At 40.6% G+C, this 16,320-nt stretch overlaps 1 protein-coding gene across 1 annotated transcript; it reads left to right on the top strand.

Annotated features, from left to right (window-relative positions):
• The first annotated feature begins 719 nt into the window (after nucleotides 1–719).
• On the top strand, nucleotides 720–9,124 carry PCNP (PEST proteolytic signal containing nuclear protein). Its single transcript, XM_010567335.1, has 5 exons — nucleotides 720–799; nucleotides 4,256–4,476; nucleotides 6,461–6,535; nucleotides 6,990–7,045; nucleotides 7,723–9,124. Exons 1-5 carry the CDS (start codon nucleotides 745–747, stop codon nucleotides 7,850–7,852), a joined length of 537 nt encoding a protein of 178 aa, XP_010565637.1. The 5' UTR covers nucleotides 720–744; the 3' UTR covers nucleotides 7,853–9,124.
• The last annotated feature ends 7,196 nt before the right edge of the window (nucleotides 9,125–16,320 follow it).

Raw genomic sequence — 16,320 nt, 5'->3', positions numbered from 1 at the left:
TTCGCCCTGGGGTAGCGCTCCAGGCGCGGCTGAGGGCGGCCTCCCAAACTTCCCTGCTGTCGAGCCCTGGGGCGCCGGGAGCGTCTGCTGGAGCGCGCGGCCGCCTCGCTCGGACAGCCCCTCTCCTTCCTCGCGCGAGGAAAGGACGACACGGAGCCGCGCGCTGCTGGAGCGTGCCTCCTGTTGTTTGCTGTTTCTCCCTAAAAACGGCCTCTTCTGATCTGTGAACGGGTTTGCGCTGTGGGGAGGGGGGAAATGGCGTCATCGCTTACTTGGGGTCGCGCTGGTGAAACGTGGAAGATAATTTTTAAACGGCGAGCGGTGGGGAGGGCATGGCAGTGAGCGTGGCAGCCACCAGCCCTGGGCATGGACGCGGTTCTTCTGGATGCCAGTGACGTGGGGGTTCTGCGTGTGACGTCAGGGGGCAGGGGGGGTGACGTTGAGCGTCCGGCCTCCCGCCCCGCGGGCGGGAAGCGGTATCCACGTGCGCACCGCCGCGTCGCCCGGGCCGAGCCGTCGGACGTGCGTCAGAGCGGCGTCACTGCAAGCTTTCCCGCCTTCCCTGGCGGCTCGGAGAGCAACGCTTCCGCTGGCGTCATTGCCGCTGCGCCGTAGAAGGCGGTGCCGGCGTGGCCGCTCTGGCCTCCGCCCGCGCGTTCTCTATGGTCGGGGGAGGGCCGAGGGCTGGAAGAGCCGCGGCGGGGCGGCGCGCGTGCGCGGCACGGGAGGCGGAGGCGGGGGAAAATGGCGGACGGCAGAGCTGAGGGGGAGAAGGCGAAGCGGCCGCAGCCCGGAGGAGGTGAACATGTAGCGCCTCTCGCCGCGTAGCTGCGGGGTGGGCAGGGGGTCCGGGCCGGTCCTCCAGGGGTGGGAGGGGTCCAGGGGTGCCGCCCCCGCCCGGGCAGGCCTGGGCCGGGCCGGGCCGGGCCGTGCGGTGCCCGGCCCTGCGGGGAGAGGGGGCGGCCCGGGCCTGAGGAGGCTGCGCTGGAGGAGCGGCCGAGGTCTGGGCCGCTGTCCTCACGCCCGAGGATTAGCCTCAGCCTTACAGGAGGTTTTTAAAAAAAATCTAACGGCTTTCCCTTGTCCACGTAAATGCGTTGTTTCTCTCTCCGTAAAAAATATACGGAATACTTCTGCCGTGTATTGAGAGAAATTTGACTGTTGCTGCTGGCAAGGATGAAGACAGCGTCTTAAAGATTAGCTTTTAACAGCTGGGGTACCTTTTAAAAATAGGCGCAGTGAATATTCCTTATCTGCTGCTTTAAGCATCCTGGTTTTTTTGCTTGGCAGCAATCTGCAAGTGTTCTGTTTGCTTTTCTATTCTTTATATTATGACTGGATATTCCTGTCATCTTCTGTACTGCTTATATCAGTTCTCCTAAAATTTTTGATCATGTTTCTTTCCTTCTTTTTTCCCCTGACTTAAAACTTAGAAGATGGCATCTTTGGAAAGATAAAGCTTCCCTTTCCTGTTTTGGGGGTTTAAGTGTATCTGTAGGCACAGGACATTTGTCTGATCTGTTGAAAGATTAAATCAGGCTTGTAAACCCATTAGGATAGCCTCAACAGTGTATGTTATTTGTGATAACCACTAAAATGTGAACGTTAATACCTGATTTTAGGTAGTTCCTTGACTCTTGGTTCTCTGTTGTTTGGTTGGTTTGGTTTTTGGGGTGGTTGGTTTTTGGTGGGTTTTTTCTTGGTTGGTTGGGTTTGGGTTTTTTGTGTTAGTAATGCAGTAACTGGACAGCAACAGTATGTCAGTTATCGATACCATCTTGTGTACTGTTTGGTTTGCTGAAATGTGTTCTTAATGAGTTATGGTACATTGGCCCTAAGGAAAGATAGTTACTCCCTGATGATTTTTGGAAGCAATTTAGAGTCTTTAGCTTTTGCCAAGATCAGTGGGGTTTACCTTAAAGTTAAATTAGTTGTGACTGGTTTGTTCCCGCCACCACCAATGGTCACACTCCCAGGGGCAAGAGATCCTGAAATGCTGTGCAACTAGCACTGTCACTCTTGTCACTTAAACCACCTATATAGTGGAAGTTGATACTCATGAGAAAAACTCATCTGTGAAGTGGGACAGCTTTTTGTTACTGTGATCTGTGAAAAGAGTGCTGGTCAGACTAGTTTTTGAAATAGTACTGGTGGTTTCCATAGGTGAAGTATGACCTCCTTGACACCTCTAGAAAATATATATGCATTGGCATGGGAGAGACCTGTTTAATGGATAATATACTTGTGCGTTTCCGTCTCCTGCAGAAATAGAACAGCACAATGACTCCCTCCCCACCTACCCCAATTGTCCTATGCCCATTCTAGGTCCTTCAGCAAGTAAGAGTATTTCTTTTAGCAGTCTACAGTTCATCCTAAGTGGAGCCTAGTAGGAGTAACATTCAGAATGTAGTGGTGATAGGAACTAATTTTGAGAGAGAAGCTGTTTAATATTTTGGTGAGAAAACAGATGTGGGTAGATTGTGTTAGGCTTCATCTTGTGCTTAGCAATATTCTAGAATTTGCAGTCAAAGAAGCAAGCTGTAGTGTAATTAGCTTCAAGCTAGCATTATCTTAGGAACCTGGACTGGTCCAGTGTGCCCTGAGATCTGGGCTGCTGTGGATTTTGTATCTTAAGAAGACTTTTAGGCCCACGGTTCCAACAGTTAAGGCAAATGAATCTTCTACCTACCCTTGAATCACCTTACAGTCTCTAGTGTACTAAGACTGGGCTTGTAATTGAATATTCAGTTTAATGTGATTTCGTGGACAAGCTGTAAAGAGCTTCTCATAGCCTTGCAGACTGCTGTTTGGGAAACTGTGCCAAGACAGCAACCAGTACCCAAGGTCACTTGTGTAAATTTTGCTTGTTTCTCTTCCCTCCTTTGTTTGTTCACTTTCATAGCTATATTTTCTGTGTCAGATTTCTAGTGGTGCAGATTAGTACCATTTTTTAATACAGTGAAATTGATTAAAGTTCTTAGGGGTTTTTTTGTGTGATTTGCCATGTTTCCAAAGGTGAATAATAAATCAGTTTTTGTTCCAATCACTTATTATCTTGATAGCTAGAAGAGTGGGGTAGAAAGGGTATATTTTGCTGCTTATGATTTGGGAAATAGCAGAAAAATATATATAGATGGTATCCCTAATTTTTCTTTCTCCTGATGTTGTTTGCTACCTTTTTTTCCTTAGAGCTACAATCTTGTTGATCCCTGGTTCAGACTAGCTTCTCGCCCATTGCTTTGTCTTACTTAATGGCTTTCTGCTGTTAGAGAGCAGTGCAAAGAGCTTTCTTCCCTGATGGTCTGAATTTGCTGTGTGTGGAGAGTCCTGTTCTCCACTTGATATAACGAGGAACTGGTGCTAACTCCAGTTTTTCTTAGACTGATAGTATGAGCACTGCCCTGTCCATTCCCCAATGCGTGGGTTGTTTTTTTTTTTCCTTCTGCTACTGCAGTGATTTGCTTATTGCAGCAGCAGAGAAATGTATTTTTGCTGAAGCATTTACTATGTTCAGTATGAGTTTTCCAAGGACACCTTTGTCTCTTGGTGTAGCTGAAGAAGCCAAGTGTATAGGAATGAAAATGTGATTTGAGTGTTTTTTCTCTGTGGATCATTGTTCAGCTGATATGTTTTCCATGACTTTATACAAAACCAGAAAAGGTGAAATATATATATATGTTTTTCTAGTGCTGATTCCTTCCTCAAGCAGAGCTTGGCAGATTTATTACAGATGAGATGCGGACAAGCAGTGACTTGAAACATGATTGAGACAGCCGGCCTCACTGTAGTCACTTCCATGATTTTAGAGTTGTGCCAGACAAGCCTAGAGACTGGCATGGACATGTTTTTGTAGAAATTTAGTAGAATTAATTTTAACTTAGATTATCTACTCTAGATTTGGAATTGAGATTCCAGTTATGAAAGTTTATCTATGGCAACTTAAACCCTAAAAAGGTTTAGTCATCTACATTTAATTTACTACATGAACTTTGACTTCCATACTAAATAAAGAGATGGTGCTTCAAGATTGTTTTCCTGGCTCATACACAAGAAGTTCTTTACAAGTAGTGGAGTGCTTGCAGTTTCTTCTCCTCTTTGTGTTTTGCTGTCCACTAAATGTACATTGGTGGAAACTGCTGTCACTAAAACCACCTTACCTATTGCACCCAAAGTATAATGCTTTTTGAGGTTGCTGCTCCCATCAATCTGCTCAGTAAAAATAGCTCATCTTGGTAAGTTGTTTCGACTTCACCAGGACCTGAAGAAGAGGCAGAAAAACCTGTGAAAACTAAGACTGTTTCTTCCAGTAATGGAGGAGAAAGTTCGAGTCGCAGCGCAGAGAAACGGGCAGCTAATGAAGAAGCTGAAGACTTCACCACAAAGCCTGCTCCTGCCAAAATGTCCAAGTTTGGATTTTCCATAGGCAGTCAGACAGCAAAGAAGGCATCTGCAATATCCATCAAACTAGGAGCAAATGTAAGTTGTCTAAGGGCTTTTAATTTTAGGGAAAGTGAGGCAAAGGGGGAAGTACTTTGGGGAGGCTTCCTTGCAGAAGGAAAGCCTTGAATTACGTGAGGGTACCTTGGAAAAGATTAAGAAAGCATTGCAGGGCCAGCTAATTGTGCATGTGTAAGTACTTCAAGGTGATTAATACCAGGTCAGTTGTCTCAGGAAGCATAAGACTTGATTGAAATGAGCTGTAGATCTTTGAACATACAAAATAATTTTGTAATGAGATTTGATAAGTCTGGAATAATTTCCTGAGGGAAATGAGCAGACTTGTTAAACTGTTCAGGCTGCTTTGAAATGAGTGCTGTTGAGCTTCATTGCATAGGATGCTTAAAGCTACAAGAAAGCAAATACTTCTCCTAGATGGCTTAATAGGTTGTCTTTCACTCCAAAGACCTTATTTTAGCATGGTGAAGTATAGTTTATTTTTCATGACTTTGCTTGTTCTTTGCAAGGTCAGCATGATTCATTTATACTTTATGCAAGAGTTGAGGCTTCATTACTTGGTTTCTAAGAATTCTGAGCCCCTTTATTGTCCAGTACAAGGTATCCTTGTGCTTGTTCCGATGTGAGTCTGATGCTTCTCTTTACTACCAAAGTAGTCTTCTACTAGCTTGTGCAAGGACAAGCCAGATGCTGTCTCTCTATTTAATACTGTTCATTTACACTTCCCACGTACCACTGTGGTGGATACATTATAAATCCTTGTCTGGATTATATTCAAACTGTAATCATGAAAGCCTTGCACCTGCAATGCCAGCATTTTACAGATCTGCAAAAGATGAAAAGAGTGCTCTGTTATTTTGAGATGGGAGGGAGATGCGAGCTGGCAGCATTCTAGGGTATAAATGCAATCAGGTCAGCTCAGACTTTGGAAAAATTGACAAAGCTGCCTTCTCTGAGCCACTAGCAAGCTCCGATTTATCATGTAGAAGGACACTCCCAGTGGCAATAAATTTGGCTTAGGATTTCTGGCTGACTGAAGTTGGTGGATGACTGACAGTGCACCAGATTGGACAGTGCTGAAACTTACCCTGTTTCTTCTTAGTCATTTTTACTCCCTTAGTATGTTACCTGTTCCTGTGGAGCTGGTGCTTTAAAAAATGGCACAGTATTTATACGTTATACACGATCGGTAAGGAATAGCTATAGACAGTCACATAAGGACTCTGCTGCAGTATCAGCTTCAAAACTATGAGTGTATATGAAATAATCACCAATAAAGTCAAAATGGAGGAAGCACTGTATATGATTGATTTAGATAATTGGTAGTACTGTAGAAGCAAACTGTTACTGATGACTCAATGCTTTCTTAGGGGTCTTAAAGTTACTTTCGATATCTTTGCTGTATTACATGTAACAGTTGTGAGTTTGAGAGCTTCTTACACTTTAAATAGGTATTTACTGGAAATCAAAATAATACTTTTTAAAGGAGCTTTATATTAATTGGACTGTGTGATGCACACTGATGCTAGTTTTAAAGTATTAAATTGTGTTAAGCCAGAAACTGTCACATTGTTAAAACACAAGAAAATAAACATCCTCATCTTCCTGGCATTGATGGATCAGAATACTCCAAAAGAATAATGGAAACAGTGACATAGTAAATTTTGAATACCACAACTTAATCAGGTTCTGATTTAATTGTTCATGTCATGCACCAGTGGCTGCATACCCCTGCAGTGTGCTAGAAAGTTAAGGCTTGCTTGTGGGGAATTGTAATATGAGAGGGCTCAGCTTGCTTTTCAGAGTGTATCTTGCACAAATGAGCAGCCATTTTCCTTTTTCATTAGAGAGAAACCTTTATCTGCTTGATTCAAACAAAAACACCTTTCCCCCTCATTGCCCATTTCAGTTAAGATGTTTGACTTCAGTTTACCAAAATATTTAAAATACCAAGGGTAGCTTTTTTTGAGTTAATAGACTTACTTGTGCATTTGGTCTTTTTCAGAAGCCTAAAGAGCCTGTTCCAACCCTTGCTCCAAAAACCCTTTCCGTAGCAGCAGCTTTCAATGAAGATGAAGATGTGAGTAATAAGTCAGTGATCAACACAACTTAAAGTACCATTGGTGTGGGTTAGAGTTAGGCATATCTCTTGTGTTTCTGTTTAAGAATGTACAGCTCTGTAGCTCTGTGTTGGTTCAAGAAATCATTAAAGCGCTGATAACTTTTCCCTGAAAATGAGATGCACAATATAATTTGAATTAGTGGTTGTTTTCTCTGGGCTTGGTAAAGGGGAGGCGAAGAAAAGTTGTGCTTCTTCTGGCTTGCTAAATATTTCATTGTTGTGCTACTGCTCCTTCTTACCCAGAGGTGAACAAAGGAATTTGTATTTCTTTCTATAACCTTGTAGAACCTCTATTTTGTCTTAAGTCACTTTGCTTTCCTGTAGGGCTGTAGTCTATACTTTTTCTTGTCAGGCATTTGAAATGTTCCGATGATAGCACCCAGCCACACTCTAACCTCCTTTCTCTCTGTAGAGTGAACCAGAAGAAATGCCTCCAGAAGCCAAGATGCGTATGAAGAACATCGGAAGGTAGGTCAGCTTTTAACTACGGTCTGGAGAAGGGTGAGTGCGTGAGAATACCTCCTCCAGCACAGGTCAGATCTTGCGGATGATTTAGAAATACAGGAAGGTAGAATAGGTTCAAAAAGTTTTTCTCCAGAAACAAGAAAATTTTAATACAGATATTTTCAAATGTTTCAGCTGTAGGTTGAAAGTAGTACAGTTACATTATTGTGTTACAGTATAGGCCCAATCCTAAAGTAAATAGGGACATTTTCAGAGGAGGCTTCACTTAAATTAGGGATTAATTTTGAGCATCTATATTTTAAAGATGTTTATCATGATAGACTGCTTTTAAAGTCAGTCCTCTGGAGGCTCACTACTGTTTAGTGGGTTTTTTTCACCAGTAGCAAATTTGGATCCTCAATTTTGTAGCCCTTGCAACAAATTCTTCACAGCTGGCAGCAGCTGCCATTCTCACCTCCTCTGCTGCCCCATCTCATTGCTCTGTCTTGATGTGCTACAGAGAGATCAGTTCTGTGGCCACATTACAGTTGCTAATAGTGAGGACTCCTGATGTAACGGAAAGAAATGTGTGGTAGTTTCTGGCACAGGTTGGACTTGAAACTGATGTTTTCAGTGTCATGTTGCACAAACTACTATAGTTGTACTGACTTTCTCAACTGATCTTGTTTTACTTTTCACAGGGATACACCAACCTCAGCAGGACCAAATTCCTTCAATAAAGGAAAGCATGGTTTTTCTGACAACCAGAAGCTATGGGAACGAAATATAAAATCTCATCTTGGAAATGTCCATGACCAAGAAAATAACTAAATGATGTGGATTGAGAGTCGGGTGTTTGGGGGGAGGGGAGGGTGTAATGTTAAAGGAACAGTTTCCTTTTTTAAGAATGGTATAAGACTATCTTTGGAGCCACTTTTTTAAGATTGAGTGGTACACTAATAACTGAGTTTGAAATTAGAGGTAATTTATGTTTTGTATACAGATTTCAAGGCATTTGCTAATTTTGTAGTTCCATGTGATTAGTTTCAAAAGGTTACAGATAATAAAGAAATTGGAGTGGTACCTTTTTAAGATTTTTTTTTTTTTTTTTTTTTGGTCAGTGATTAATTAAGGTGGATGAAAAAGGTTACTGTCTCTTTAATCAGGTTAACATGGAATGCTCTTGCATTCTCACTTCTGGCTCCCTCTTCGTAACAGGAGAAACAGTTGACTCCTAGGAATACTGCTAAAGAGAGTGAGCATTGTCTTGTGCTAGAAGTGTTACTGGACTATTCATTTGAATATAAACTTATGCAGGAAATTATAAGAACCTGGATTTTTTTTTCCTCCCTGCAGTCACCTTTTGTTAAGTCTCTGCAAACTAGGAATTATGTTTCTCTGAGTGGCTCTGGTAACTTAGTTCTAATTTTGTTTAAAACTTCATGTAGAATGTGTAACCTTCTGTGGCCTGTTTCACCCTAAGGGAATGGGCCTTGTTTGTATATTAGATACAGTCTGTAAAAAATATTCACTACAAAGGTAAATCAGTATTTTCAGTGTGCTCCTCTTAAATCATTAGCCTTGAGTAGTGCTTGTTAGCATTTCCTTGTGGCACACAAAAGCCACCACCAAAAAGACAAGCTAATGTACATTAAGCTTCACATTTGGTTGAAATATTTTTCTTTACTATGCCTAGAAGGAATAAAAGCCACACCAAAAATCAGTAACTCACTGCTTAAGTATGAAAAATCTGAGATGCACTTTCCCTGTCTTGCCATTTAAAACAAAATGCCTTGATGCCTGTGACCTCAGTGGACACTATCAGGTTAAAGAAGGATAATGTATTTGCAGTCTTCATGCTTCTAACAAGTGTCAACTTCAGGAATAAAACTCAACCTTTTCCTACCTGTCTGCCTTTTGCAGTAATTTTCAACAATGACATTAGTCTGGTCGGTTTAATTTCCTAGCTTTTGTACTGGAGAACATACTGCTGTAGGATTTCAAACCTAGTAATGACTGTCTAAATTTCAGTCTAATTTAGATTACATATTTTTAAAACATTTTACTAGCAGAACTGGTTTAACAGAAAGTTATCAACAGCAACACCACCACCTTCACACCCCACACCCCCCCCCCCCAACCAAACATAAGGTTCTTTTTGAACTCAAAATACCTGATAGTGTCGACCACTAAATTGATTTCAGCCTGGAACTGGTCATAGAATTCAATATGTTAATTGCTTTCATCCTGCCTCTAAAACCTTTCTTAATGCTAAAGTTGAACCTGTGAGTGCAGAAAGGAAAGTGCATCTTGAAATTTTTTTTATTATTATTTTAGGAAAGCTCTGACCACTTAGACTTTTGAGTTTGTAAGTTCTAAAAAATATTTTTTTGTATTTTTGTATTGTATGTGTAATCTTTCTTCTTTTGAAGTCTGATGCAGTTGAATACCTGTAACTATTTTCTTTAAAAGCCTTGTTATAAACGTAACATAAAAACGTATACATTATTTTTTTCCATAGCAGAAATCTTTGGTTTATTTAAAACAAAACAAAACACTCTTTCAAAACTGACTTTCAGGACTTCCAAAACTGATTTGGGCATTACTGGAACCAGGCAAGGCAAAATGAAGCATTTGCTTTTCACTTACTTTTATCACATGTGGTTATGTTTGTTGAAATAAATCCCTTTAAGATAGTGGTAATTCACAGTGAATAACTCTTATCTTGCTCCTTAGTTCCTGGATACTGTCTCGGTCACTCGTATTAGGAAGAAGCAAAAGGGAACTTTGAATAAGAGGATGACTTTGAGACCTATTCTTCTTTAGTTAACCTGCCACCAGCAATGCCTTCCACGTCTTTGACTGAAGTAGACATTAATTTCAACAGAATTTCCTGGTACTTCAGAATCCTTTAGGAAATTGCTAAGCAGAACAGCAGACATGCTAGGAAATGCCTTCCATGCAAGTGAGAGAGCAAAAGTTATATTTATCTTTCTTACTCTCATGCTCAGTAAATGTAATCCTAGACCTTGTGAGAGACTGCAGCAGCTTCTAGATCTCAGCTGAAGGTGAGCAGAGATCCTGCCTTACTCAGTGTATGAGTTCTGTTCCTTCTTATGCTTCACGAAGACAATCAATCAGGATGGCCTAAATCCACTCAGGTCTGAGTCCCTAACAAGCTTGATGTTGTAGCTACAAGGGTGTCTGCTGGTGTTGAATGTCTGATGCTTGCAAGAAAGAACTAATCTGAAAAGTATCATCAAGGCAAATGTTAGCTAGAACTTCACTTGAAGTTCTAGGCTTTTGTTACAGTAGTCACGATCTTTGTATGAAGATAGTCTTGGGGGGGATGTGTGTGTAATTTTTTTTGTTCTTTTTCTCAGAATATTTAGGAATCATAAAACTCATGGTAAACTACCTGATTTAGCTATCTTAGGTGCTTCCAGGAGATATGCTGAGACCTTTAGCTGCTTAGTATAGCAAGGTATGTATACCTATCAGTGGTTGAAATGTCTGTCTGTGTAACTTGTGAAGTTTTATCTCGGGAGGCTTATGCTTGCTTAGCAGTAAATCTTTACTTAGCACCTGAGCAGCTTGCAAAACATTCAAGACATAAGGTGAAGATTTAAGTAGTTACACAGTAACCTTCCTTCTCTGTGCTACCCTGCAGCTAGATGTTTTTGAGCCTGCTGGGTTGTGAATGGATCCATACTAATCTAATGCTAACTATATTAAAATAATAATAATTAAAAAAAGGGCTGTAGCCCCTTACACACCTGATTTCATTCCTTTAAAAGCATAGGGGGTGTGCTGTCCAGATTCTCAGAATCTCGATTTTATCAGCAGAAAGAGGTACCCAACCAGCTTGTCTGTAAGGTGACTGATGGATGCTATTTTAATTTCATGGGCTTACTCCCATGTCATAGATGACCTAGTTACAGTATTCAGCCAACTTTGATGAAACCAACTATCGTGTCCTAACATGACCACCATGGCAGCAGCCACAGCTGCCTTCAGGCCCATCGTGCTCGATCTCTGCATTTGCCAGATTTGTAGAGCACCTCCTTGTCAGAACCCACACGACTGTACTGAGTTCTGTGTGCTGGGGGTGGCTTTACCAAAGCTTTCATTGTCAGGAGGCTTGGAGGAGAAGTCAGCTTTTCAGAAAATGGTGTCTTCTGCTTCCTGAAGAGGCAAACTGAAGCTTTAAACTATTGGAAATCACTGGTGTAACTATAACTCTTTCTAGGCTGCTGTAAGATAAGAAGATAAATCTGGAGAAGCAACAGAATTTCAAGGCTTTTTATCTGTGTAGTTAGTAGCCTTAAAAGGTCTTCTGCAAAAAGAGGTTGAGTTTTTTTAATTCATTATAAAATTATTAATTGAGGAATGGTTAGTAGTTTTGCCCTTAAGCTACAGAAGGGAAGGTTACATTCTAAAATCACCGTAATTTGTTTACTTCCTCTGCCAAGAGGCGCTAGAGCACCATAGAAATTGGACAATTAACAATTTGCTTTTTTACTTTATCCTATTAACACCTTCCTTATTTCTTCTATTAACAGAGGGATCTCCTACTGTTCTCTAATTTTGATATATCGGCATCTTAAAAACTACATAGTGCTTGTTTAAGAGAGCTGCTCATGTTGTTGAATAATGCGGAGCCACTGCCTCAGGGTAGATGCATAGTTACCCATAGAATTAAAAGCATGAAATGTGAACTGTTACACTTGAACTCTGTATATAGCATGTTAAATTTCTGTTCGTGAACTTCCATTTAAAAGTCTGGAGCGGTGGGGGTCCAAGCAAGATTTAGTTACCAAAGCAAACCTTAAAACTCTACAGTGTGCATTTTTTGCAGTATAGATATGCTTATGTGCCAGCTACCCTTTAGGCTAGGTAGAGTAGGTAAGAGTGGCAGTGACTGTCACAGCTAGAAATTAGGGTATGTACTCTTTGATTCAGTGGCATATAGTGAGGTCTTAACCTTTGCTAATCTTGCAACCTAGTTCTTAAATTTGGTTCTTGGATTTCCTGATGAGATGGAGGCACAAATAAGGTGTTTGTGGTTCTGTAGCAAGAGCTCCACTGAAACTTGACGTCATGAGCCTATGTTTACATTTTCCTTGCAGTGCAGATTTATTAATCTGGGGTAATGCAAGTCATAATAAAAACATAATTATGTCTCCTTTTCTCCCCTGGTTTCCCATAATTTGTAAACATAGTAGTTGCACATAAAAAGTTGGCTGATGCTTAGTAGCTTATTATAAAACCATAATTTTGGCTTTGCTTTTGTGAAATAAGTGTAACTGTGGTAGCCTTTCATATTCATATGTGCACCAACTTCCACACTGTAGAATTGCAGGCACTGAATAGAGCAGCATAGGATAAAGAGTAATTGTGAAACTAGCATGTCTCTTAGGCCGTGCTTTGTTCTTGTTACTCAGATGCTTGTTTAACACGGTCCTGTTCATGTGTAAAATCTAAAGCCCTGACAAGAAGAGCTTGGGCTACTACACATCTAAAAGCACAGAATAAGTTAATACTGATGTTACCATCTCTAAGGCAGGGCACTTTACCTCAGACAAGAAATACTGCCCTCAGGACAAAACTTTTCAGAGAGGTGCAAGACAAACCGTTAACTTTCTGAAAAGTCCCTTCAAAGTCAGGCTAGACATAAGCATGTTCCCCAACAGCCCTGCACTTGAGGGTGGCCACAACATGCCCTGGTGCCTCTCGGCTTCAGTAGCTGGAACTCTTCTGCATGCGAACAGGTCTCAGTAACGAACTGCTTGAGAGGTGCTAGGTTCCCACTGTGCGGTCAGCAGCTGTGAGACTGGCTCCTGTATGTTATCATATTAATACAGTTCCAATGCTGTAGAAATTCATGGCTCTTCCTTTAATAGCCAGGAATGACACGGTTCTAGCTCCAGTGGAAACAAAGGGGGGAAAAGTTATCCACACAGCACGTTGCTGTTTTTCATCTATAGCTGCATCCCTGTGGAACAGGAGTAGTTCAGTGTAGGCTACATTACTCCTTCAGTGCTCAGCCTTTTGAAACCCATTTTTATTTAATTATATACTTCCCACTTAGCTTGGTTACCTGTATGGACTCACAGAAGAGTTAATAGGCTAAAAAGCTCCTAGCATTTCCCCTAGGAATCAGGATGAACCACAAAAGGTAACTGGCCTTTCTGCGACATTGATGTTGCCTTAACATTGTTGCTCTAACAACAAATGGAAAAGTACAGGATGCCCTTCGTTCCCAAAGCAGGAGGCAGCTGTACAGCTCATCCTTCAGCCAGGAGAGTGACGCTGGAGGACAACCCCTGCTCAAATATTTGTCCCAGAGCAGCGGCCAAGACAGAAGTGCTGTATGGTGCTTGCTTCAGGGTGGCAGTGTTGTACAGAAATCCAAGTCAAGAGAAATTGCACCTGAAACAAACTAAAATGGTTACAGCTGGGTATCAGGGTGGCTGAGTGGATGCCTCCTCCACCAAGAGGTCTTGCAGCCAAAGTGAGTTCAGTATAAATACACACTGTGTTTTGTTAGCTTTGTCCTCTTGTATTGCCATATTCTGACACAATTTAGGAGGGCAGTGGGTTTCCTTTCCTCATACAAGTTAATTTTTTGAGCCTTAAGCAAAAATTAAAAACCATTCACATCAGACATCTTATCTATCTATGGAAGGTGAAATACTGAGGGGGGATAAATAATTCTGCAACACTTTTTTACCCCAATAAAAGAAAAGTTGCTTGAAAGAATAATTCATGGCAAAGCTCAGTTTATTTAATGACAGAAATAATCATAACTTTATACATCTAACACTAAATAAAAACAGCAGAATGTACAAATCAAATTCATTATGTACAAGAAGTTACTAGGAATACTTTATAAACGGACACTTCTCATTAACTTTATTTTTAAAAAAATCAAATTAAATTAGTATCAACTGCATAGTTGCAGTCTGACTTCAAACAGATTGCAGAAGGGTAGTGAACATCTTAAATTAAGAGCTGAAGCCTAAAGAAAAACATAAGGCAACTTCACACATACGGGAACAGCAAAGCTAAGAGTGACACTCCCTACTTACCTCATGCCGTTCTGAAAAGGTAAGGCACAGTATGTTAGGAAGGGGGTGCCACAACATTCAGCTTTGATGTTCCTGGCTGAGTCTTGTTTAGGAAACAACCTTTTGTAATTTTTTGTTTGTTTGTTTTTAAATGGCAGGCCATCAAGTCAGTTAAAGCATTTTTACAGTGGGTAACAATGCTCCGAAATTCAGATTGACTTCTGCTTCTTCTGTAAGTTGGGCAAATAAATAAGTGCACCAAAGATTAAACTAAGGTGCTGGTAATATTCTTTCTGTAAGGTAACACACTAAATATACAAATAATGTTTTAGCACTATTTACAGCTATTTTTCCTTGAACATTTCCTCACTTTAGTAATACATAATTATTTGTAAGATACAAACACTGAAGTAAATTTTAAAGTTTACCTAGCACTCTTTTAAATCTTTTTCCATTGCAATGGCAGTATTTTAATTTTAAGCAGGATGGCTATCTCCAGATTCTTGACCATACAAAAATTCAAGACTTACAGCTAGCAATATTTTTTTTTTAAATTATTCATCTTAGTTTTACTCCATTTGGTGATTAGAAAAGAATACAATTGTAAAGAGCTGCAGAATGTATAAATAACTACATTACTTCTCTGTGGGAAGACCTTGACCTTTGAAATAGTCATCTACAGATTAATTTGGATCCAAGGCAGGAACTCAAACTACATATTGCTTAAAAAATTTTCAACAACTGCTTATCTACATGCTTGCAAAGTATAAAAAAAAGAACAGTCCATTCTGTAGCTTGGTAGACAGATACTCAGTTAAGTAAGATGAAAGGTAGAAATACTAATTCAAATGAGGTGGTTAATTTCTCACAGGGTTTGCTTAAACTTTGTTCAGTGGATCCGTTTCATAGGTAGCACAGAGTTACATGCATGTAACTTTATGAAGTTTACCCTGCAATATTACAGGCTTCTGGCTCCTTGGGTATCTTGCTGCTGTCAAAGTTGGGAAATGTTTGATAATACTATAGACTAAGAACAATTTAAAGAATACAGTTCTGATTGTTCATGTGCATAGCACATTCAGTTACCTTGACAGACATGCTTCTTGCTTAAAAAAACACCCAAGGAAAGAACAGTGGAAGAACCCACACCTCGTACAGATTAAGCAGTGCACCGTTTGTGGTATTAAATCGGGGACCTTTAAACTTGGGCCAAGCGTGGCTGTGATTCATGCTTACTCACAGGAACACCTAGTAAGAATTCTTCCATCTATGTGGTGTAACACCTGGTAATTAGTTTGCCCTAGAAGCATTTTCCTACTGCAGCAGTAGTAAGGTCTTCTGGAGACTCTAGTAATTTTGAGACAAATTTAATTTTTACCCCATACTATGATTTTCATAGTTCTCTATCCTGATATTGCTATGTGTCCCATTTGGGAATTAGCAGGGCTCCTCCTTTCAACATAATACAAGACAAGATAGGTTTGTTAACTAGCGGGACTTCATCAGTATATTTATATTCCAAGAAGCGTGCCATTACACCTTTTTCATTTGAGATTTTCTACATCAAGTGTAATGCAAAATTAGAAACATCCATCATTAGGTTGCCTGCTTTGGATACATACAACAATGCAGGCAATATCTTCCTTTATGCAACCAAACATTAAATGAAACATGGTTGTGCATAGAGGCTGAAGTGTAAGCTCCTTGCTTACAAATAAAAAGCAGTTTACTTCTTTAGGTAATCTCCCTGCAGTGGGCTGTCCTCTGGTCAACTTAAATTCACAATCCATCTCAGAGAACCACTTCCTCTGACTTCAGTGGACCCCCGCCCATCATCTGTAAAACATTATACAGCATTTTGCTGAACCCTGGACCTGCCATCCACCAACCTGGAATTTAAATAACTTCTTCAGACCCGGGATTCACTAAGTGCTGATGGTGCATCTAAGCAAAGAAAAAAGCCTGAGATTTTTTGTGTGTCACACGAAGCATATGCTGCATGAAGCATTCTAACATCCCCTTGTCTTCGGGAGTAAACAGGCAGAATCCAATACAGGTAATTTGCTTACAAAGTTGATGAAATGCACACAGAAACAAAAGTTAAAAAATGCTACCAATAGCTGTGCATTTCTATTTTTTAGTGCAGCGTCTTTATATTTTTTTTCCTTTTTGTTTTTTAAAAGTTACAGCATGATACTTACTCCATGACACAGAAAACATTATTATTCC

Source organism: Haliaeetus leucocephalus, unplaced genomic scaffold (genome assembly GCF_000737465.1).
Source record: "Haliaeetus leucocephalus isolate CR32 unplaced genomic scaffold, Haliaeetus_leucocephalus-4.0 Scaffold228, whole genome shotgun sequence".
NCBI lineage: Eukaryota > Metazoa > Chordata > Aves > Accipitriformes > Accipitridae > Haliaeetus > Haliaeetus leucocephalus.
This window is presented reverse-complemented; position numbering and strand designations above follow the sequence as displayed.

Excerpts from the sequence above, each read along its gene's own strand:
- PCNP (XM_010567335.1), top strand. The coding sequence starts at position 745 with ATGGCGGACGGCAGAGCTGAGGGGGAGAAGGCGAAGCGGCCGCAGCCC. Across the intron at positions 800-4,255 it reads GCGGCCGCAGCCCGGAGGAG|GACCTGAAGAAGAGGCAGAA; the intron begins GTGAACATGTAG and ends CGACTTCACCAG. Across the intron at positions 7,046-7,722 it reads CGTATGAAGAACATCGGAAG|GGATACACCAACCTCAGCAG; the intron begins GTAGGTCAGCTT and ends TACTTTTCACAG.